This window comes from Protopterus annectens, chromosome 7.part0 (genome assembly GCF_019279795.1).
Source record: "Protopterus annectens isolate FY-2018-M chromosome 7.part0, PAN1.0, whole genome shotgun sequence".
NCBI classification, from domain to species: Eukaryota; Metazoa; Chordata; order Ceratodontiformes; family Protopteridae; genus Protopterus; species Protopterus annectens.
The window spans coordinates 72,098,404-72,122,085 of NC_056739.1; the positions used below are offsets into that span (position 1 = coordinate 72,098,404).

Sequence of the window (23,682 nt, forward strand, 5' to 3'; positions counted from 1 at the left end):
CTTTCATTAACTCTGATGTACCGCGCGCAGTACATCAGAACTGCCGCGGATGCCAGACATCTGCGGAAGGGCAGCAAACAGGCATTATACTATGCCATTATTTAAGAAAAGTAATAGTTTCTTTTCTTAAATAATCTCATGGTATAATAGCAATAACCCACGCCTGGCTGTGGGTAATGCTGCATTACCCACGGTTGGCTTTGTTTGGTCCCGGGCCTTCGGGACCAAACCACGCCAACCGTGGGTAAATCCAGCATTACCCACACCCAGGCGTGGGTTATTGCTATATTATACCATGACCCCCCCAAAACGTGCATGCTGATTGGCCAGCGTGCACATTGTAAATCGAGTTATACTAATGGAAAAGGTCCGGTCGCCCGGACTTTTTTCCATTAGTATAACTCTACTTTTAAAACACTGTCTCGCTATGTTAAATGGGTTTAACATAGCGAGACAGGTTTTAAAAAAAGCAACGGAGAAAGCAAGATCTCCATTGCTTTTTTTACTGTTTCGCTATGTTAAATGGGTTTAACATAGCGAGACAGTTTTAAAATAAGCAACGGACATCTCCGTTGCTTATTTTAAAGCTGTCTCGCTATGTTAAACCCATTTAACATAGCAAAACAGTAAAAAAAAAAGCAACGGAGATCTTGCTTTCTCCGTTGCTTTGCTCAACTCTGATGTACTGCGCAGGTGCGCAGTACATCAGAACTGCCGCGGATGCCAGACATCTGTGGAAGGGCAGTAAACAGGCATTATACTATGCCATTATTTAAGAAAATTTATTTAAGAAAAATAATAGTTTCTTTTCTTAAATAATGTCATGGTATAATAGCAATAACCCACTTCTGGGTGCGGGTAATGCTGTATTTACCCACGGTTGGCTTTGTTTGGTCCCTCGGGCTTCGACCTCGGGACCATGGGTAAATCCAGCATTACCCACACCCAGGCGTGGGTTATTGCTATATTATCTTATTTAATCCCAGCCAGGGTCCAAGTGGAACAGAGTATACATCACCAGTGGATAAGCAACCTGAAATGAGATTTGCCTGTTTCAAAATGTCTGTGGTATGAAATATGAAAACTCTCAAAGAAGTTTCACATCTGAAGCCACTTATCCAGAAGAACAAGGGGAATAATATAGTCAGAGGACATAATATAAATAAGTAAAACTCACCTAAAAGTAGCCCCAGTAAAGAGGACCATCTCAATCCATGCTGCAACAACTCCCAAAAAACTGAACGTTATAGGCTGGGTTAACAAAGATACATATTTTAAACAAAAAGTTCAAGCCATATCAGCAAGGCTGGGAACGTAAGTAAGTCATGACACTGCTCTGCTGGATACAGTCACAGGACAGAAAGAACTGTGCTACACTGGAGCTGCTACTGCCCAGACAAAGGAAACATTTCTATTTAAGGCAAACAATAAGCATCTATAACATTAGGTTCAGGTTACAAACCTACACTTGTAAGGGATTTCAGGACTAAGGAAGCAGATGACGTAATTATTCATTTAGCAAAGCAAATAAGTTAGTTCAAAATGCTTTGGTCCCAAGAACAGAGAAACAACTAGCCCTTCTTACTATATAAAAAACACAGCAACCGAACCCCTTTCTGAGCTGTCTTCTCACTGGTACCCACCTGTAACTTCTGCAACAACACCACATCAGCTATCTTATCTTTTTCCTGCTTTGCTTCTTTGGCTTTCCAGAACTGCTTCTGGGCAGAATACCGGTTCATTGGGCATACTTTGAAAAGACAATCTGAAAGGCAAAGCAAGAAGATAAGCCATGAGTCAGAAAATACAAGAAAAGAGAATTTGCAATGCTTTAGAAAATTGTGAGTTATACTATTTTACATATGTGTCAACACTTTTGTGCGTTTGAAGTGGTATTCACTTTTCATTAAATGTTTACTAATTAGCTATTGTAGTTAGTAGGATTTGTGCCTTCCTAAGAACTACCGCAGCTGGTCAGATTTTCATACCCCTTACTAGGCCTTAGCACTTGCCAGTTCTTATTCTGACCTTCTGGTGACAAAAATGTACAATGAACAGTTATTACCTATCTGCCATTTAGTGGCAAAAAATATTACTGTAGGATGTTGCTTGCATATCTGTCCACAAGAAACAGACTGGTATTCCAAGGCTCAAGGACAGGAAAGAGAGTCTGTAAGATTACCACAAAAGTTAGCTATGAAAGCTCCTTTTTAATTTTCTTGTTTTCTGGGTTGAAGTATGACATGTACTAAACTGCCTTCCTCCCAGGGACATATGCCACAAATGCCGTGAACATCTACTCTCCACTAGTGCCTGATGGAACATCAGAACTAATCCAAGACCTTGCAAACTGGGGGAAAAGTCTAGCATGTTCACTTACTCCTGCCCCAGCTGCACTTCTGTCACCCTGTAGTCATTTTTGTGCCCCAATCCCACTGCCTGCAGCTATCATTCCCCTCTTGGCCAACTGACCCACTAATTTCCTATACTGGGGCAACAGGTCAACTGAGAGGGGTCATCATTAAGGGAGTCAATCAGAGGACATTTCTGTGTGTGTCCCTAATACCTCCTGCATGTTCAATGAAGATTCTCCCAAGAGGGTATGCAGTGGGAACAGCATGGGACTGTCACTTCCAGAAATGCTGTTCTAGTCGCTCAATGCATTTTACCAACTGTGAGCTGGTGACGTCCATGATTTTGCCATACCATAAGGACGTGTCAAAATATACAGATATTATTGAGCATACATGGGCCTCCATCTTTACAGTGGAGTTGAAAGAAAAATTTGGTATTCATCCAAGAATAATGTTCAGCAAGGATCCAAGTTTGAAACACATTTTGAAAACAGGCCCATGCATGACAATAGGGTTGGCAAAACTAACTATACGAAAGCTTGTGGTAATTGTAAAGTGTGTCGATTCATTAATGACAAATCATATCTAACAGATGATGGTTATGGAAGGACATTGGCTTGTCCTGGCAGATGTAGATGTGATACCATGGGGGTGGTATATTTGGCCACTTGTACTGTATTCTAGCATTCTGTGTTGGTAAGACCAACAGGAAGCTTAAGGATTGGATCAGTGAACACATATATGATGTTAAAAAACATAAATTAACTAATGCATTACACATAGGCACAGTAGCATGTGTACAAATTACAAGAAGTTTTAATTTTTTGTCATTGACAGTGTTCATTGTTCTGAGAAGGGTGGGGACATTGGCAATATTTTGGAATACAAAGAACTTATATGGTAGTCGAAACTCAATGCAGGAGTTTCTCCTGGACTAAATGACTCTATTTCCATTGTGAGTGTCCTGAAGAGAAAGGCTACAACTTTTTAAATATAATTTCTTTTTTTATTATTAATTTGCATACTAATTCATTTCAGGTTTATATTTACACTTCATTTTTTTATGAATAGGGTATCATTTATTACATTGACTGTGTTATGAAGCTTGGCACTGATGTAGTTCAGATGATCTTTTTAATAATGTTGATTTAATTAGATTATTAATTATGTATGCATATATTGTTGAATTTGATTGGTGGGGTTCATGTATATATTTTATGGACTTTTAAATTCTTTTTCTCGGATGAAGTTCCATTTCTGTTGCAATGAAAGCATTTAGTCAAGTAATAAAAGCTGTGTTGACTGCTCATGGTAGACCTTACCTCCCGGCTGTGTGCTACACGAACTCAATGAGGAACTAAACCCACACATAAGGCTGCTGTTTAATCGTAGCCTTACTACAGGATATGTACCCAAAGAATGGCGTACGGCAACTGTGGTCCCACTCCACAAAGGCGGTGCTTCTACGAACCCTGGAAATTACCACCCCATAAGCTTGACGAGCCTTGTCTGCAAAGCTATGGAGAGGATCATAATGGAACTCATAAATAAAGACATTGGGGACCTACAGACACTGGACCCTACCCAATTTGGCTTTGTCAAAGGCAGATCCTGCCTCTTGAACTTGGTCGACTTTTTCGAAACAGTCACTAAGGCCATTGATGAGGGTAAGGCAGTTCACACAGCCTACCTTGACCTAGCAAAAGCGTTCGACACAATACCCCACTTGGGCATCATAGAAAAGCTCACCAGCTTAGATGTAAACCCATATGTCACAAGATGGGTTGCAAACTGGCTCAAGGACAGAACACACAGGGTTAGAGTTGCTGGTGCCATGTCAGACTCTAAGCCGGTCACGAGCGGTGTCCCACAGGGCTCAGTCCTGGGCCCCCTCTTGTTCGGCATTTATTTTTCTGAAGTGCAGGCAAACATAGGGGGGATTGTGGCTGACAAAATTTGCAGATGACTGCAAACTGGGCACCATAAATGACACTCCATCAGACACAGACATCCTGCAGAGAGGTCTCATAGAAATGGATAACTGGTGCCAGAGCCATGGCCTTAAGCTAAATGCCAAAAAATGTATAGTCATACCCTTTGGGAAAAACAAGGTAACCCCTAATTACCACATAGGTGGTGATCCATTAAACACGGAAGTAGTTATCAGGGACCTGGGGACCAAAGTTGACAGTAACCTCTCTTTTGACACTCACATTGCCAAAGTGGTTAGGAAGACCTTCTACATTGCCCACCTGATCATGAAGGGATTCACATCCAGATCAGGAGAGGTCATTGTACCCCTGTACTCTTCACTTATCAGACCAATGATTGAGTACAACGCCCCATTCGGAATGTACCTTACCCGACACCTGCAGCAGTTGGAAAGACCCCAAAAGTTCCTCATCAAAAGGATAAAGGGGCTCAAACATATGTCATACGATGCCCGACTGAAGAAACTCCAGCTCTATTCAGTCGCAAACCGTCTGCTCAGAGGTGATCTGTGCCTGACATACAAGGCCATGTCCAACCCGGAATTAATGGACATGCTCCACCTCAAAAAATCCAAATCCACCAGAGCCACGAGAGCAAGAGACTTAAACCTCAACACGGATATAAATAGGACGTGCTGGAGGGACAGATTCATCACCCAGAGACTCCCTACACTATGGAACAGAATCCCAGTCCATGTGAGGCAGAGCCCCTCACTGACTCTGTTCAAGAGAAATCTTGACGAGTGGATGGGAGATCGTAGGTTTACCCCGGGAATCATCTCTGTGTCACTGCTGGACAGAGGCACAGCAAACTAATGGGTATAGTATTCTCATCCTAAGGGGTGGAGAAAGCCACACACACTCTGGCTAGGCTTATGAATGCCCTAGGGCAGATAGCCTAGTATGAACCTATGAACCTATGAACCTGTTTTGTTTGGCTTCTCAAGAAAAGCTGTTTCAAAAATAATAGTTAGAAGACAGAGCATGCAGAGAAAACCTGATATTTTCTGCTGTACCAGAGAAACCAGAAGGAACCAACTGTATTATTTATTTATCTATTGACATTCGATTAATTAATTTGTATTAATTTTATGAAAGCACAAATAAGCAACTGGATTGGTGTTCTACAGCAGGATTTGTTAACCAAAAGGGCACACCAAGTGTATTCTCAAAACCTGGCCATGAGAAAGCAGCCAAGTAATATTAGCAAAGATGCAACCACACCAGCAGAAAGAGTTGATCCTGACAAAAGTGTGGCATAAGGGAAAAGTATTAAAAAATTGAAACAGCAATGTGTTTGTGGAAAATGATTAAACACTGTACTCCAGGCAGAAGAGAAGCAAATTTATCCCCACAATTACAGAATGTCAAGAGACAGGTGTGAGATTCAATCTACTCTATTCAACTGTCTGCTGAGTATTTTTCCTAGAGGATCAAAGGCATTTGCAATGCAGAACAGGCTAAGGAGGAACTAAAAAAAAGTTTATCCAACAAAATGTGAGCCAGCAAGCAGAAAGAGACTCTGCCTGTCATTCTTGACAATTAAGCTAATAGACAGACTTTGCCAGTAAAACCTTTCCAATGTTACAAAGGAAAATTCTGACAGACAGAGAAAAAAGCACAGAAATTGTCTAAAAGAATCAGGAGTACCTTAGATGTGAATCAGATTTTAGTGCTGGGAGACAGAGATGATCGTGTAGAAGAACAGCAACACTGAAATTAGTCAATAAATGTGAGATTATGAAGCATCAAACAAATTTGTGAAATATGGCTTTACAAATAAAAGTGGCTAGAAAAAGTCTGGACTTAAGTTGACTTTGTTAAACTTGTGTGTGAACTGTAAATCATATACCCCACATTGTCTAATGTTTAGAAGGACACTAAAGGAAAAAAGAAGCAAATGTAAGTAAAACTTTTTGTTCCTATTAGTATTTGTATAAATCATTTCATGACAAACTGTATGTCATATTTAAAGCAGTTTTGTATAGTGTAGAGTCAGGAGTATTTTAAATGTTGGGGGTCTTTTCAGTGATTGTTGTATGTGTTAAATGTACTAAAGTTAACAAGTACCTGTTTTAGCTGTCTTGGGCTGCTGGATAAACATGTTTTTTTGTAAAGAAATAGGCCTGAAAAATAAAACAAAGTAATGAAACCCATTAATGATGCTAAGCTTCTTGCATCTGCAAAGATATTGGCTTTGTTTTTTTCCCCATTAGCAAATGTTCTCAGTGAGACAGAAGTAATCTGTAGCTGAAGACAGTTAGCCAAGGGAATTCTGTACATTTTGTTCTGGGTGAAATTTACAAAGATTCCGTCATGCATCTACAAGTTGTTAGTTTTTGGCCTTATTGCTGACTACTTTTATATGAAGAATTAATCTCGGATGTTCTGAGGATTCTTTGCTGAAGCAAATGTAAAATGTAAAGTACAATAACAAGAAGTTCAGTGAAAAATAAATTGTGAATGTATGGGAAGCAAATAAGAGATAGTAGCCTCTTTGGTAGTCCTAACAGTTTAATGAATTTAATAGAACAGTGCATAATTTATTTAAAGGCAGCCAGTACAATTTTTCATAGAGCTAAAGGTTGTTTTCTGACAGCATAAAAACTGTTTTTTCACATGTGGGAGGGTAATATAGATAAGAAAAACAGAGAAGGGATACAATGGATGAAGGCAAATGGTACACAATGCATACCTCGACCTGCCTAAAGCTTCTTATATAATCCCCACTGAGACATACTAGAAAACCCAAATAAATTGGGAATAATCCCCTATGTACCCACTAGACTGCCAACTGCCTCATAGATAGGATGCAGGAAATGCTAAATAGGGGAAGTTACTTCCACAAAGAGACCAGTCACCAGTGGAGTGTCCCCTCTGGTTCTATGCTGGGACATCCCCTGCTTGGGATATACTTTTCTGAAGAAAAATCAAATGCCAAAGGGCTTTGGCTGACTATGTGTGCAGATGGCTGCAAGCTAAGATCAGTTATTGAATTCCCAAATGAATTTGCCACCCTGGAGGAAGTTTTGTCAAAAATGAACTGGTGCCAAAATCATGGACTGAAACTAAATGCCAAAAATACATTATTGTATTCTTTGGGAAGTCATCTATCCCAGGGAACTACCACATTAATAATACAACCTTGAGAGTTGACCCAGTTGTTCAGGATTTGGGAACTTATATGGACAGTGACCTCACTTCTGACCAACATGTGTTCATTGTTGTAATAAAGTCCTTTTATAATGCCCAGTTTATAAACAAAGGGAATATCTAGATCTACAGATGTCAATCTCCCCCTTTACTCAGCCTTCTTTAGGCCTATCATTAAATATAATGCCGCATTTAGCATGGATCTATTCAGACACATGCAATAACTGGAATGACCACAGAGATACCTTACTAAAAAAGACACGGCCTAAACAACGTGTCTTAGACAGACCAACTCAAAATGCTGTCACTCTGGTTGGTATCCTACATACTGCTAAGAGATGACTTGTGTCTGGCAATCAAAGCATCTTCCAACCTAATACTGATGGAGTTGCTGCACATCAGCTAGTCAAATTCATCAGAAATACTTGGTCTATGGATATAAACCTCTTCTGCAACATAAACAGAACAGTTTAGAGGGAGAGGTATAGCTCACAGAGGATACTGCTATGCTTGAACAGACTCCCCATCCACATGAAACAATGCTCATCCCTTTCGATATCAAGCACAACTTGGGTATAAGGATAGGAAACAGAAAGTTTACCCCAGGACTGGTTCCTGTGCTACTAATAGACAGATGTAGCTCCTAAAAGCTTTATCCCATAAATCTGTTTCCTCAAATTATCTACGGTATGATCCCATTTATTCTCATTATGGATAATATAGAATTACCAACCACAGGATAGGTTAGGCTAGTCTCTAACCAAATGGGATAGGTTAATTTGAGCAAAAAAAGGGAAACTGGGAAGGCTTAATAAGGCCCTCCAGGGCAGCTAGCCTAGTACTTACCTAAAACCTATCAAGAAAGCAACTTGATGTAAGTGGGAACACAGGCTGCAACATACGCTTTAGTATGGGTAATTAGAAGTTATGTACTTACCATAACTTGGCATCTGTGTTGTCTATTTTCATTCTTCCTCAGGAATGGGTCAGACAGGGCCTTGGATCCAATCCGGCCACATTTACAAAACTTAGGATTCAAATCTCAAGCTTTTCCCTGTACCCATAATGTTAAGTTCCATTTCCAACTCCTCAGATCAAGTTTGCTACCTTAGCGCCCACTGTGTTATAAAGACAGAACAGGCACAAGAACAGAACTAATGCTCAAACCAGGAATGTGATGGTTCCAATATCATCCAAAGATCCTTCTAGGAAAGACAAAGCTGGGGGGATGGTTGGCAGGGAAGGTGAGGAAGAATTAATATGGACAACACAGATGCCAAGTTATGGTAAGTACATAATTTCTAAATCTGATGTTGTCCTTTTCATTCTTCCTTACGAATGGTTCAGAGGCCCCGGCTATGTAACTCTCAGAAGACCCTCAAAGAAGGACATGCCGGAGCACTGTTGAACCAAAGGAAGCTCTGCTTCTGGAGACGATGTCTAATTTGTAATGTGCAACAAAGGTATGAGTCTTTGACCAAGTAGCTGCAGCACAGATATTGTCAATGGAAGTCCTTGAGGAGAAGGCAGAGGAAGTAGCCATAGATCTAGTGGAGTGTGCTCTAGGAGGATGAGACAACTCCAAACATTTTTGAGAATAAATCAGCAAGATACAATTAGTAATCCATTTGGCCAGAGAAATTTTGGATACTGCCTGACCCAAGCAGTTAGGGGAAAAGGATACAAACAGCTGATCATACTTCCTGTAATGTTTTGTTGTGTGAAGATAAAAATGTAGTTGTCTATAAACATCAAGAAGATAGAGCATATATTCACCCTTATTAGTAAAGTTTGGAAAGAAAACTGGTAATTGTATGGACTGATTAATTTTATTCTCCACGGCAACTTTAGGCAAAAAGGAAGGGTTGGTTCATAGGATACCCTATCCTTATGAACAATAATGTTAGGAGGCTTAGCAGATAAGGCCTGGAGCTCAGAAATTCTTTTTGCTGAAGTGATAGCTACCAAAAAGATTGTTTTTCAAAAAAGATACTTCGTAGAGTTAATAATAAATGCAAAAAAAGCACAGAACTCAGATGTCCTGGCTTAGCTTGGTCTGTTGTGAGTTGGATAAAAAATATTATAACATAAATGTTGTTAGAATAATTCCCCAGAGATTTGAGCAATAAATATAACATTTATGTTATAATATTTTTTAGTCAGCTCGTAACAGACCAAGCTAAGCCAGGACATCCAAGTTCTGTTTTTTTTTTTTTTTTTGCATTTATTCCTAACTCTTAGTTTCTGACCTCCATTATCCTAACTGGGATAAAGAGGTTTCCTTAGCTTGGTTACTCCTAACAACGAAGAGTTCCACTTTGATGTGGTTGTCCTATTTTCTCCGTATATTGTTTGACCCCTGTAAAGTAGGATACTTCATGTGACATTTGTCTGCTGGTTCAAACGGTTTCTGAGTTAATCCACTGTCAAGTCCCAAGGAGGAGAGGGATCCTTTAGTGGAGGTCTAAGGAGGAAAATTCCCTTCATGAAAGCTTTGCATAATCTGGAAGATGTCAGAGAGAGTTATTTATTTTCAGTGTGGAAGTTGGAAATGGCTGCTAAAATTTAACAGCAGAAAAACTAACTCCTTCCTTAAAAGAGTAGTGAGAAAGAAGAATGGAGAAGTAGGTGCTCAAAAGGGATCAATATTCTGCTTGGAAGCCCATATGGAAAATCTTTTCTATTTCTTCTGTAGACTTTCTTGGTGGAAGTCTTCTGAGAGGCCAAAATAATATCATGAACTGGGGAAGTGAGTCTGAACAGTCTTGCTATCACTGAAAGCAGAGATACCATGCGATCGGTTTGAGGATGTGGAGATTGGGATGTTGAACCCCTGATTGATGAGAAAAGAGATCCTGAGTGGGCTCTAGTATTCATGGAGGATATTTCAAGTAAGACCAGAGGAAGGGGAAGCATACCTGTCAAGCCTAGAAGGGGGTAAAGAGGATGACAGTTCTTTAGCCTGCTTGCTTTCTGTAGGAACTTAGGGATCAGAGGAAGAGGGAGGTAAGCATAGAGGAGACAGGGGGGGGGAGCACATTACTTGCTGCATTTGCTGTTGAGGGGAGTGGCAAATACGTTGCAGCAAGGCTGGCCCAGCAGTTGACGATCATATTCGTTATTGTTAGATTAAGGGACCACTCGTGAAGAACCAGGATGGACCTGCTGAGTCTATCTACCAGTGAGTTGGTTTTCCCCGGTATGTGCATTGCAATACGAAAGTGGTCTGAAGAGAGAGCCCATTCCTAGACACTCCATGGCCTCTCTGCACAACGGGTAGAAGCAGGTTCCTCCTTGTTTCTTGATGTACCAGACTACTGACATATTGTCCATATGGACTGCAAAAGTCTCTAGAGGGAGAATGTCCTGAAAGGCCTGCAATGTTAGTAGGACTGCTCTCATCTCAAAGACACTGATATGCAACTTGGTCTCTGAGGGGGACCACGTGCCTTGGATCATCCTTCTCATGAAACACCCCCCAACCCAGTTCGGAAGCATCCATGGTCACTGTGGCTACTGGAGGGGGGGGGGGAGAACGATCTGCCCAAAAAGAGATCATCTGACTGGATCCACCAGCAAACATGACGTTTGCAAATTGGAGTGAGTTTTGTGGCAAATGATAAAGGCTGGTAAAGAATGCACCACTGAACTGCCGGTGTCCATTAAAGGATTTGCATAAAGAATCTTGCTAGAGGAGCTAGAAGAATGGCAGCTGACATTGACCCAAGAGCTTGTAACACTAGTCTTGCTGGAGGGGACGGAGGAGACAGTATGTCTCAAACTTGATTTCTCAATGATGAGATGAGATGCGATGAAGAGGTAATGATGCCACTTGAGTCATAGTATCCAGTTCAGTTTCTATAAATTCCAGAATATGTACATGAATCAGCTTCGATTTGGCAAGATTAATTGTAATACCTAGAGAGTTGGAGATCTGAAGCAAGTAATCCCTGGCTTGTAGCAGTTGATGCCTAGTTGGGGCGATGATGAGCCAGTCGTCAAGATAGGGAAACATTGGAATCCTTTGAGTCTCAGGTTTGCTGCCACGACTGCTGTGTATTAGGTGAACACCCAGGAGGCTATGGTGAGTCCAAAGGGTAGTGCTCTGAATTGATACTGACTGTCTCCCAGCTAAAAGTGCAGGTGTCTGCTGGAGTGCCTGTCCATTTTGCTGAGACAGTATGCATACTGGAGATCTATAGAGCACATCTGATCATCACTGCGCAAAAGAGGGAGGATGGACTGAACCATAACCATTCGGAACTCTGACTTCTTTACATACTGATTCAAACTGCAACGCCGCCAAACCCGTACAGAATGGTAACACGTGACAAACTTTATTGCAGAAAAAGATTAAGCGCTTTCATCCTGTGACTCCCAGGGCTTCATCAGAGTAACTGTTAAAATTCAAATGCAAGCTTAAGTAAACTTCTTAACACAGTGCAATAGGGAAATGAATGAATACTTATTTAAAAAGACAGTACATCAGCATGAGCAAAGTGCTGTGTTCAATAGAAATCGCATTTAGATATACATACAAATGTATATTAATTCACTTATAGCAAATTGTTATAAAGTGCAAGTGTTAATAAAATATATATGTTGTATACCTTAATTAAAAATAGCTAATTTAAAATTGTTGGATAAAAATGTTGAACAAAAATACACACTGGTTACCCTACATAATACCTACATTGTACTGTATGTATTTAGGGAACCAAGGAACCAGAATAAACAGACCTTAAATATAATATTTTCAGATCTCCAGTGCCCTTAATTTTAACACCGGAGCTAATGAGATATTGTCATTTATGCCAGGATAAACAGTGGCATTAGTTCTTAGTTGCCACTCAAACTCTAGTTTCTCAAGATATATGTTCAAGTCTCCACCTCTACCATAATCAAACACTCTGTCGATGACAAAGAACAGAATTTTTTTGAAATTGTTACAGTTCTTAGAATGCATATATAATGCATTCTCTTGTTTTCTTTCTTGATGTCTCTACTATGTTCTAATATCCTTTCCTTGAGTTTCCTAGTGATTTTACTCACATAGAAAACAGGACAAGACATACAGGTAGCTAAGTAGATCACCATATTGGTGTTGCAGTTGCATTTATCAGGACCTGGAAGGGTACGATAACAACCATCAATTGCAACATATGGACCTGTATTAATAAATTTACAGACCTTACAAGCATTACACTTTGACATTTTGGAGACTAAACCTCTTGTTTTTGTTTGTTGCTTCTCCAATAAGTTTTTAATGTTAGGACGCCTACTATGGTTATTCTAGGAAACAATCTTAGGATGTTCATAGTGTCTTGATCAAAAATTGTCTTCCAAGTGTTATGAACTATGGATGTAATTGTCAAGGCATCCTTGTTATATGGGAGAACTAACATACCATCAGTTGACAGAACTTTTTGTTGTTGTTGTTCCTATTAACTCCTGGTTCTGTGTTTAATATTGGAATAAATCTGTTGTTCCTGTTCTGCATAACATAATTTCTAGTTTTAATCAACATTTTAAATGGGTATCCTCTGTCTCTAAACATGCCAATGAATGTGTATATCTCATTCTCAAAATCAGTGTCATTGCTTGTTAATCTTGAAATTTGTACCGTTTGTCCTTTCACTATGCTTTTCTTTTGATGCACAGGATGGCAACTGTTATAGTGGAGAAAGGAATTACAATATGTTTCCTTTCTAAAAATCATTGATTGTAGTTTCTTGTTAGTCCTGTCCCGTACCAGTCTTATATCAAGGTAATCTATACTCTTTACAGCTACCTTGTATGCAAACCTTAAAAATGGAGTAGTAGAGTTAAGATAAGTAATAAAAGATGCTAGTTCTTCCTGGGTACCTTTCCAAAAAATCAATATATCACCCAAAAATCTTAGCCATGTTATAATTTTGCTATAAGAAATTGATGGAAACACACATTCCCGTTCCCATTGGACTAGCACCAAATTGGCATAAATAGGTGCACATTTGGCTCCCGTGGCTACCCCTGATATTTGATGAAAAAGTTCTCCCTCAAAACCTACAAAATTGTTGTTCAACACCAAGTCCATTAATTCCACTAATAATTGTCTTTTAACACTGTCTAAATCGTTTTCCACCATTAAGATTTTCTGAAATAATTTCAAACCTTCATTGTGTGGGATAACTGTAAATAAGTTCATTACGTCAATAGTGACAAATAAAAATTCATCTGGAATTACAATATCCCTCAAAATCTGTAGACAGTGCCATGAATCTTTTAGTACATGAACATAGTTGCTTAATAATGGTTTGCACCAAAAATCAATGTATAAAGCAATAGGTTCTGTTTTGGAGCCTGTTGCTGCCACAATAGGTCTAAATGGCGGGTCTTGTAAATCCTTGTGGATTTTCAGAATCCCAAAGATATAGGGTGTCACAAGGGACTCAACAACCAAATATTTGTATTCAACTAAATCCAATACTCCTTGAGTTAAAAAATCATATAACATTCAATCAATCTTAGCATATGCTCTACACAATTCATTCTTCGAAATTCTTTCATAGGTAGAACTATCGTTTAGTAACTCATATATTTTAAATACTACACAGTCATGATCCATTACAACAACCCCCCCCCGCCCTTGACAGGTTTCATAGCTCTGACATGGTGGTCATTACACAATTGCTTCAACGTATCCTTTTCATTACATGTTAAATTTTCACTACCCTTTGTAACATTGTTACGTATCCCTTTCTCACATGTAGTATCAAACAGTGCAACAGAATTATTCACTGGTGGTAAAAAAGTTCTTATTCTTTTCGTATTATTTTGTCATTAAAAAGTTCATCTTTATCATGAAAAAACATTCTTAAATTCAGTTGCCTAGTGAAAAGCTTTAAATTAGTAAGAATCTTGGCAATCTTCTTCTTCTTCTTCTTTCGACTTTTCTCGGTTAGGGGTCGCCACAGCAGATCACTGGTCCGTTCACGACTGGCAGTGGAGTTTTACGTTGTCGTGTTGCCCAACCTTCCACGGAAGGCACACACATGCACACACATGCCTAGGGCCAATTTAGAGTATCCAATCCACCTACAGCATGTCTTTGCGATGTGGGAGGAAACTGGAGCACCTGGAGGAAACCCACACGACCACAGTGAGGACATGCAGACTCCGCACAGGGGGGCACCCCAGCCAAGAATTGAACCGGAGAACCTCTTGCTGTGAGGTGGCAATGCTAACCACTGCACCACCACAGCCGCCCACAAGAACCTTGGCAATATCCAATGAAAAACTAGGTACAAAAGAGAAACCTTTGCTAAGAACAGACATGTGGTTGTCATTTATACAAATTTGAGAAAAATTGTAAACAGAAAAACAATCTTTAGTAATGACATTACATCTTAGCTCATCATTAAGTTTAGTGGGTTCAAAGTCTTGGTTTGATGAAAAATAAAAAATTAACCATCACAGCTTATTGGTTCACTTGATAGGAGCAATTTCTCCATTGTCCCCCCCCCCCCCAATTCCTCTGATTCCCCTGGTTCCTGTTGATTAACCTCTGTGACCTTCTGGGTAGTTCTGGTGATACTAAAAAATTACTTTCCCTGTTGTTAACATTCCTATCATTATGACCTGTGTCATCAGAAAGTTGCTCACCACTGTCATTGGAATTACTAACATTGTTACTGTTATTATTGAAACCCTTGTTTCTGTAGGTAGGAAAAGGGTATACTGTTTTTGTTAGCATATTCCTGTGTATCCTTTTGTAACTTTTTTAGTTTTCTAGCAATGTTCTGTTTCACTAATTTATCAGAATCATCAAAAATAGATGTGTACAGTTGTTTGTTTGCCTCATTCATATCAGTCAATTGCTTTTCTAAGCTCAACAATTTGTGCTCATTTTCTTTAATAATGATACATACCAATTCCAGACCAGTGCGATGGAAAAACTCCAACAGTTCACCATGCAACACAGAGCCTGGTTCAGTTTCATTGGGGAACTTCCAAAGTCTCAAACCCTTGGGAACCTGTTTCAGCTCTAAGGAATGTTTTTAAAACTAATTATCAGCTTGAAGTGCCTTAAACCTGGTAAGTGCCTTCTCAAAGTTCCGCAACTGATTGCGGACAGTACCATGTACTTCCCCCTGTTCAGGGCAGTTAGACAAATCCATTTGTGGTGTTAATAAGGCAAGCAAAAAGGAAGAGACATCAGCATCTCTTGCATTGACATTACATCCATTGCGGGACCGGTTAGTCACCTCAGATCCACTATTTGATGTCCCCGAGCATCCAGGCATAGTATGCAATTTAAGCAATTCCATTTGGGTGACAGATATAATGGAATTGTCCGAATTACCAGTAGCAACAATGTTTTGCTATTTAACTAAATGTAACAATTCTTCCACCTTCTTAAGTAATCCTTCCATGGTGGAAAATACACAAAAAGCTGCTGTAATGGGTGTGGGGCAAAAAAAAAAACTAAGAAAAAAATAACAGAAAAAAAACACGCAAAAGAGCAGAAACTCAAAACTGGTGAAATAAAAATAAAAAACACCACCAAACCTGTACAGAACGGTAACACTTGACAAACTTTATTGCAGAAAAAAGACTAAGTGCTTTTACCCTGTGACTCCCAGGGCTTCATCAGAGTAACTGTTAAAATTCAAATGGAAGCTTAAGTAAACTTCTTAACACAGTCACACGATCAATGCAATAGCGAAATGAATGAATACTTATTTAAAAAGATAGTACATCAGCATGAGCAAAGTGCTGTGTTCAATAGAAATCACATTTAGATATACATATAAATGTATATTAATTCACTTATAGCAAATTGCTATTTTATTAACAGTTGTACTTTATAACAATTCATTTCCCTATTGCATTGATCATGTGACTGTGTTGTTGTACGTTGTTATAAGTTGTTGCTGTATGTACGTGACAGTTACTCTGATGAAGCCCTGGGAGTCACAGGGTGAAAGCGCTTAGTCTTTTTCTGCAATAAAGTTTGTCAAGTGTTACCGTTCTGTATGGGTTTGGTGGCATTTTTTTATTTCACCAGTTTTGAGTTTCCTCTTTGTTGGGTGGTATTTTCTGTTATTTTTTCAAACTGCTTATATTCAAAATTGATCTCAGGTCCCCTGTTTTCTTTTCACTAAAAACAAGTGGGAGTAAGTTCCAAATTCTATCTGTTCAGGTGGGACCTCCTTGATGACTCTTTTTTTGTAGCAGCTTTTGAACTTATTGAGCTGTGTGCTCACTCTTACTGGGTGGAATGTCGGGGAGTTTTATATAGTAAACTCTGGATATGATTTTTAGCATCCATACATTTTTTGTAATATTTGTCCAGGCATTTAGGTGCAAGGAGAAACGACTCCCAACTGCCTCCAGAGTTGGAATGTCGGGCAATGCTTCAGGAGTGCTGGTAGGACCCATCAGAGAAGGAGTCTCTGAAGCCCTGGTTCTGTGGACCCCCCTCTGCCTCTGGGGTGACATCTGCCCTTGAAACCTCCTCCTCTGCTTCTGGAGGAAGTGTCCCTGCATGGGTCTTGTAAAGGTCCCTGAGATTTTCGAACTACATTTTCTTCCCACCTCACCGGTTTCTAGAGAACGTTTGTTGAGGGATAGAAAACTTGATTCTAGCAGCAAACAGGGTCTTTCCCTCCTGCTCGCTGTGGATGAGAATATCTTTCACTGATGGCCCAAACTAGGAGGATGCATCAAATGGGGCATTAACAAAGGGTGCCTTGAAGGGATTTGCAAAGTTGCTTAGCCTCATCCAAGCATGTCTCCTAACAGCTATGCCTGAAATGGGTCCACTGTGTGGGAGATCAGCTTCATCAATGAATTTGCAATAAATAACAGAGTAGCCAACTGAGGAGAAACCTTTCTGAGATCCTCTACAGACATGGACTCAGTGAGAGAGTTTGAGAGCTCTTTGATCAAATCTCTGCATAAGTGAATAAAATGTACCAAGTAATTTAACAATCTCAGTGCAAATGTGGCTGAAACATAGCTGCGCTTTCCAAATCTGTCCATTGCTCTGGACTCTCTGTTCAGTGGATGGACAGAGGATCTCTGCTCAGCAAGCCCTTTGTTAGTGGCTGCCACCATAACTGTGGCATCAGCAGGGATATCCTTACTTCATTAGGGTTTGTCTGAAGGAGGAACAAAGAATTTATCCGGATGTTTGGGATGCACTCAACAGTGGCCAGTTCCTTCCAAGCCAGGAGGGAAACTAGATCAATAAGTTCATCCACCAAGGAGGTCACCCAAGATGTAGATGGGCCAGCTCCAAAAGCCTCCAGGAGCACCGACTCCTCAAAAGAGGAGTTTGGGAAGACCAGCCACCCTTCTGCTTGAGGATTTCCAGGATGTCCCCAAAGGAGACATCGAGGATGATCAGAGAGATCATTCTCTCTTATCAAAATCAGTGTCTTCCATGACAGACTCCATAATGGAGTCTATGTGCCTCCTTTTGCATGTTTTCTTCTGTGGTACCTCTTCCGTGGGGCATTCGGGGGGAGGTGTTTGAAGAAGGGAGGAATCCCTCAGGGGAATGAGTGTGGAGGCTACCTGGATTTGAATGACCTTGAGGAGTACAAATGATGGGCTAAGAGCTCGAACCTCATGAGGGGTGAGGGGTAGGATCCAAAATATGAGAGGATGGGTATATATTTAAAGAAAAGGCCCTTTCTACTACCTGAAAGGCTGATGAACCCAGAGGTACATTTCCTCCTTTCCTCAGAGCTGAGGCTGTCAAAGATAGGAGACTGGGGCCAACCCCGGATCCAAGCCCTCCAGAGGGAATCCAACCTGAGCTGTCAAGAGCTAAGGCACCAAGGGGGGTATGGATCTGACAAAGTCCTCTCTGATCCAAAGGAATTTGAATAGGGCTGGTCAGGGAATCCAGAGTTGAGAAAGGGAGCTTCCTCAGATCTGATGCCGACTATACTGGGGATCTTGGATCCTAGGATTCTGAGTCCACAGGTCAGACTGGAGAAGGAAACAATATTTGTTGGGCAGGTGCACTCACAGATCCGACACAAGAATGAGTTGTCAGGACCCCCTATCTGGATCTGAGCCCTGAGAAATCTCCACATCAGCCTGTCCATATCTGCCTCGTTCAAGCTCCTAGAGAGGATCTGGATGATGCCGCAGATGCAAGCCTGGAATGCTTCTCAGGGGTTTCAAACAATTTTGAGGGTACAGCCAAAGGAACAAGCTTTAACACAAGTTCTGGGGACCGGCTCCCAGCTGTCGGATACAAGGGTCTGGGATCCGAGTAGGAGGTGGATGGTATAGGAGAGGAGAGAAGAAAACAATAACTATACTATTTAAACAGTGGAATATCAGGAGTTAATAATCCAATGCTAATAACAAGTTTATAGAAAACAATTCACTCTCACTGCTCAAGACCACATCTGCATCTTGACATGATAATGGCAAACGAGATCTGAGGGGTTGGGATGGGACACAACATTATGGGTACAGGAAGAAGCTTGAGATTCAGATTCTAAGTCTTGTAAATGAGGCAGAGTCAGATCTGATCCACCACCCTGTCTGATCCATTTGTGAGGAACAACATCAGAGCCTTAATTTTAGATTACGTTATACCTGTGTGTGCAAATTTCGATTCAGAACAATTCTTCCTATCTGAAGGGTTAAACTTCATTTATTGAAAATGTACATAGTTTTATGTGTTCATTCTAAGGTATTAAGGTGAGTGGAGGCTCGTGATACTGGACTGCAGGACTGCAGCCCCGCCGCAGCTGGAAACCAGAAATCCTCAGCTGTAATCAAAATAAAAAAAAATCCCAGAACTCACATATGTGTGCTTGGAAACTTGAATCTGGACTGCTGTTTAACCAGTCTGGATCCGGAAAGAAGGCAGCAGTCTACAGATGCCCCAGAAGTCTATGCGGTTACAACCATATAGACTGAAAGGGATTGGTCTGCAGTCTGTGCATGCTCAGAATGAGCTGAGGCAGCGCATGTATGTGTGGTATTCCAGAGAAACAGAAGCTGCTGCCATGGGGAACTGTCTGGTGCCGAGGAGCATTTACTCTGTGGTGGACTTTTGAATGGATGCTTATTTATTCTGTGGACTTACTTTTCATTGGAGGGAACTATTATTCCAGAGGCTCCAGGAAACAGAAGCTGCTGTGGACTTTGAGGATGGGACGAACGAATGGAAGACAGCTGCTGCGGACTTTAAGGACATCCGGAGTTGGATTTACTCAGGTACTTGTGTGTGTGTGTAGAATCCCCCAGTTAACTATAATTGGTGGCTAGCTAGAGTAACTCAGGCTCAAACCCTCAACCTTGGGTGCAGGTGGCAAGAGCCTGAATTCCCTACCCACCCCCAATTGTGAAAAGCATTCAGATTTTTGCCTCATATTTTTGTTCTGTTCTGTTCCTCATAAAATCTGTGGTTTTCTGGATTTTGAATTCACTAAGTAATGACAGACATTTGAATTTCAGACTTCATATTCTTCAGAAAGTACATAGTAACACAAAACATTTTATTCTACCAATTTTCTACATTTATAAGATCAATATTTGAAATGTATCCCTGTTTTGGGGGTGTATTCCCCCATTACTGGCTTTGTGCAGGGTTTTTTGTGCAAAGAGGTTGAGAGCTATGGTGAGAACTGAATTTGCTGAATATGTTTAGGGGCTGTATTCCCCAATTATTTGCTTTGTCCGGGTCTTTTGTGCTAAGACGTTGAAAGCTATGGTGAGAACTGAATTCACTAAATGATAGCCATTTAAGTTTCAGTCTTCCTGTCTTTCAAGAAACAGCTGATTTGGCATAGTGGTATGTTGCTCTTACTGTAGTGCACAGGGTCCTGAGTTCAAGACTTGGCAGTGAAATGCATGGCTGTAGCACAGCATTTTATTCTAACTTTCCAAGGTTATACAAGCAATGTTTACAATGTGTCCCTGGTGTTTGGGCTTTTGTCCCCCCCAATAAATTTTGGCTTTCTCCAGATTTCTTGTGCTCATGTGCTGCAAAGATGAGAGATACAATTAAGTGGACTTTACAAGGAGCTAAGAGCTTCAGGGGAAGAGAAATTTAGTGCTGCTTATGCTGAGTATGCTTGCATTGTTAATAACACAACAGATAGTGTACTTGCTTTCAATGCAGATGGCTGTGGGTTCTACTCCCACAGTATGTAGATGCATTGCTGATACTGTACTGTGTTGAATTTTTAAAGGATCCAGATGCTGCAGTCCTGAGAATGTCCTCTTTGGCTGAGATACCTAGTAACTATCAACCTGTTATCAGTTTGCCATCCATTCCCTATTGCAATATTACTAGCTTATCGTTTTTAATGTAACATGGGTAATTTATTCCTCAAGGGCAACAGGAACTTTATTTGTAGATGAAACAATGAAATATAAAGTTGTTTGCTAGCAGCAACCACTTCATTAGTTACAGAACTCTCTAATGTGGAATTATTTAGATGACTTTTACTTCTGCAGAGATTGTGCATATTTACTTATACTGGTGGGTTGTAGAAGTTTGAGTAGACTTTTTTAATGGAAATGTTCTGACTTGGGCAGTTTTGTCATTATTGGTCCATGCATTTTGTTTCATTGTTTTCTGAAAAAATGTTCAAAACAATAAATTTAAAATGCCGTCTTACAACTGTACTATATAAGGAATATAATTTAATACAGTTAGGAAGGTGTATCAAATAACACATGTATGTTTCATGTGCAAGGGGCCTATAATTTGAAAACAGCCAATTGTTAATCTCTATCTGCCACTGGCCAGATGTATTTTCTTTGAATGTGGATTTCAATGCTGTTTCAATGAATTTGAGTTTCAAGGGCAAAGAAGTTTTAATGCATAATTTGAAAACGGCCAATTGTTAATCTCTATCTGCCACTGGCCAGATGTATTTTCTTTGAATGTGGATTTCAATGCTGTTTCAATGAATTTGAGTTTTAAGGGCAAAGAAGTTTTAATGCTAAGTCTATTTTCATTGTGAGACTGCATTGCTTTGTTTAGCAGATGTCTATTAGTATTTGTGCTGTAAAATGTAAAATAAAACTTTTAAATGAAATCCAAATTATCATAGAAGTAAAGCAGTATGGACATTACAGTGTTTATGGTAAATGGGTGAAACAGCCAAGTAATGGGACACTGGAATGGCTGCAGGGGGGAGGCCCCATTTGACCATGATTTTGTGAGGGGAGAAGAGTGGCAAGCTTAAAGACAGCCCCAGCTGAACTATACCTCTCCACTCTCCAGATTTTCAGAGAATGAATAGATTTTTGTTTCTTATTTTTGGTTTGTTCCTCATAAAATTTGTGGTTTTCTGGCAAATCATTTAGGAATGAAGTCACTAAATAATGACACATTGAGTTTCAGATTTCATACCCTTATTAAAAATTCATGCTAAAGCAAGACCTGTTATTCTGTCAACTGTATACGTTTATACAAGAGCAATTTTAGCACTGTTTGCATGTTCCCCCAATATATTTGGCCTTGTCCAGATTTCCTGCATTAAGAGATTGAAAAACTTTATAGAATTAGGTATATCCAAACCTCCCAACTGTCCCCGACTTTGGCTCAATATCTTGCTCTCCCCCTAATAATCCCTCCGCAAAAATGGCAATTTTGGAAGAAAATGTGGAGGGTTTACAACTGATAAATAATTGCAATGATCAGAGTTATAGATTGCTTTTATTTCAGAAATGCATGTAGATTACCTTATTTTGTCAGCTACTCAACTTAACAGTACTAATATTAAAAAGTGTCCCTTCTTTGACAGGTTCACAGTTGTATTACGTGGCTATTTTATATTTTTGCATCACATTTTTGGTCCATTTTTCATAACATTGTGGTTTTCTGGCAAATTAGTGGCAAATCATTAAAGATTGAAGTTAGAAAATAATAAACATTTGAGTTTCAGATTTCATACCCTTCATAAAATTCATACTAATGCAATACCTACTCCTTTGTCCCACTTCTATTTATGGCTTTGTCCATATTTCTTGCTCTGAGGTTGAGAGGTATGACAATTGTGTCAGGGCCATCACCATCAGCCAGAGACATTTCAAATTGTGACATATTTGTTGCACCCCACTCCCACAGGTAGTGACTCTGGATGTGCCCAAGCAAGGCAAAGAGCAGTTATGCAATGTAAGTGTGCAGAGTATCCCCCCATCCAAGGTAGAGAGAAGTACTACACTGGCTTTTCATCTGTCCTTGATTTTGCAGAATGTTCTGGTTTTCTGTCATATTTTTATACAGTTGGTTTATGCTTCTTATTATTCAGAAAATGCATGTTGTTTCAGTGCCTGTTGCTCTGTGTTTAAGTAGCAATGCTTTAATGACCATCAGGTAAGCTTTTCTGAGACTGTAAGATGCAAATAAGCTTTAATAAGCATACTGTTAAAGAACTGCCAACACTGAAAGCCTTTTTGTTGTTGCCATGCTGAAAATATCTACATAACTAGATAACATATAAGCCTTAGGTATTGAAATGCATATGACAGTATTTGTAATAAAGGACAGGATTACAGTATTTTCAGAAGCTCATTACATTTGTTGGAGACTTGCAGCCATCTTTGCAGGCTTTACCCGTAAACTAAACAGAATGCCAATCTATCATGTGTGGTGCATAACATGTGCAGTAATCCTTTAAGCAATTATTCTTGAGCTTGTTTCTTGTTTGCTGTTCATTTTTTACTTTGATCACATTTTCCCCATGAAACAAGTAGATAGTTGTTGTCAAGCAGCAGGTCTTTTTTGGATAAGAAACATTTTTACAAGTGGGGGTATCACAGAGATTGCTACTTTCAGCATGTTACTTGGTACTTTTATAAAGCTGAATATAAATTATAATTAGAACTGCAGTGCAAGGAGAAGTGGTTTGAGTTGAGTGTTGCTTGTTTTTCTATACTTGATTTTGTCTGGCATTCCAGTAATGTATTTAAAAAGTAATATATGTTTTCATGCCTCACAACCCTTTTGTTTCCATGTAGATATTAAGTAAGGTGTCATGTAGCCAATGCATTGATTTGTTTTCTTCTACACTTCATTTTGTCTTGATTGGACTCTCATAATGATGGTTTGGCACCCAGGGCAGCGTATTTAAATAAAGTCTCAGTTTTTGTGGTTTTGAGCACAGCTCCACCTCTTTCTAGTTGGTCACATCCCTTCCTGTTGGCCCCACATT

At 39.8% G+C, this 23,682-nt stretch overlaps 1 protein-coding gene across 1 annotated transcript in view; it reads right to left on the reverse strand.

Moving 5' to 3' along the window:
- Positions 1 to 23,682, reverse strand: part of ITPR3 (inositol 1,4,5-trisphosphate receptor type 3) — a 2,403,054-nt gene that overhangs the window by 1,875,400 nt on the left and 503,972 nt on the right. Inside the window, exon 3 of the mRNA XM_044076491.1 lies at positions 1,644 to 1,765. Within this exon, the coding sequence (XP_043932426.1) occupies positions 1,644 to 1,765 (122 nt within the window). The remainder of the gene's footprint in view (positions 1 to 1,643; positions 1,766 to 23,682) is intronic.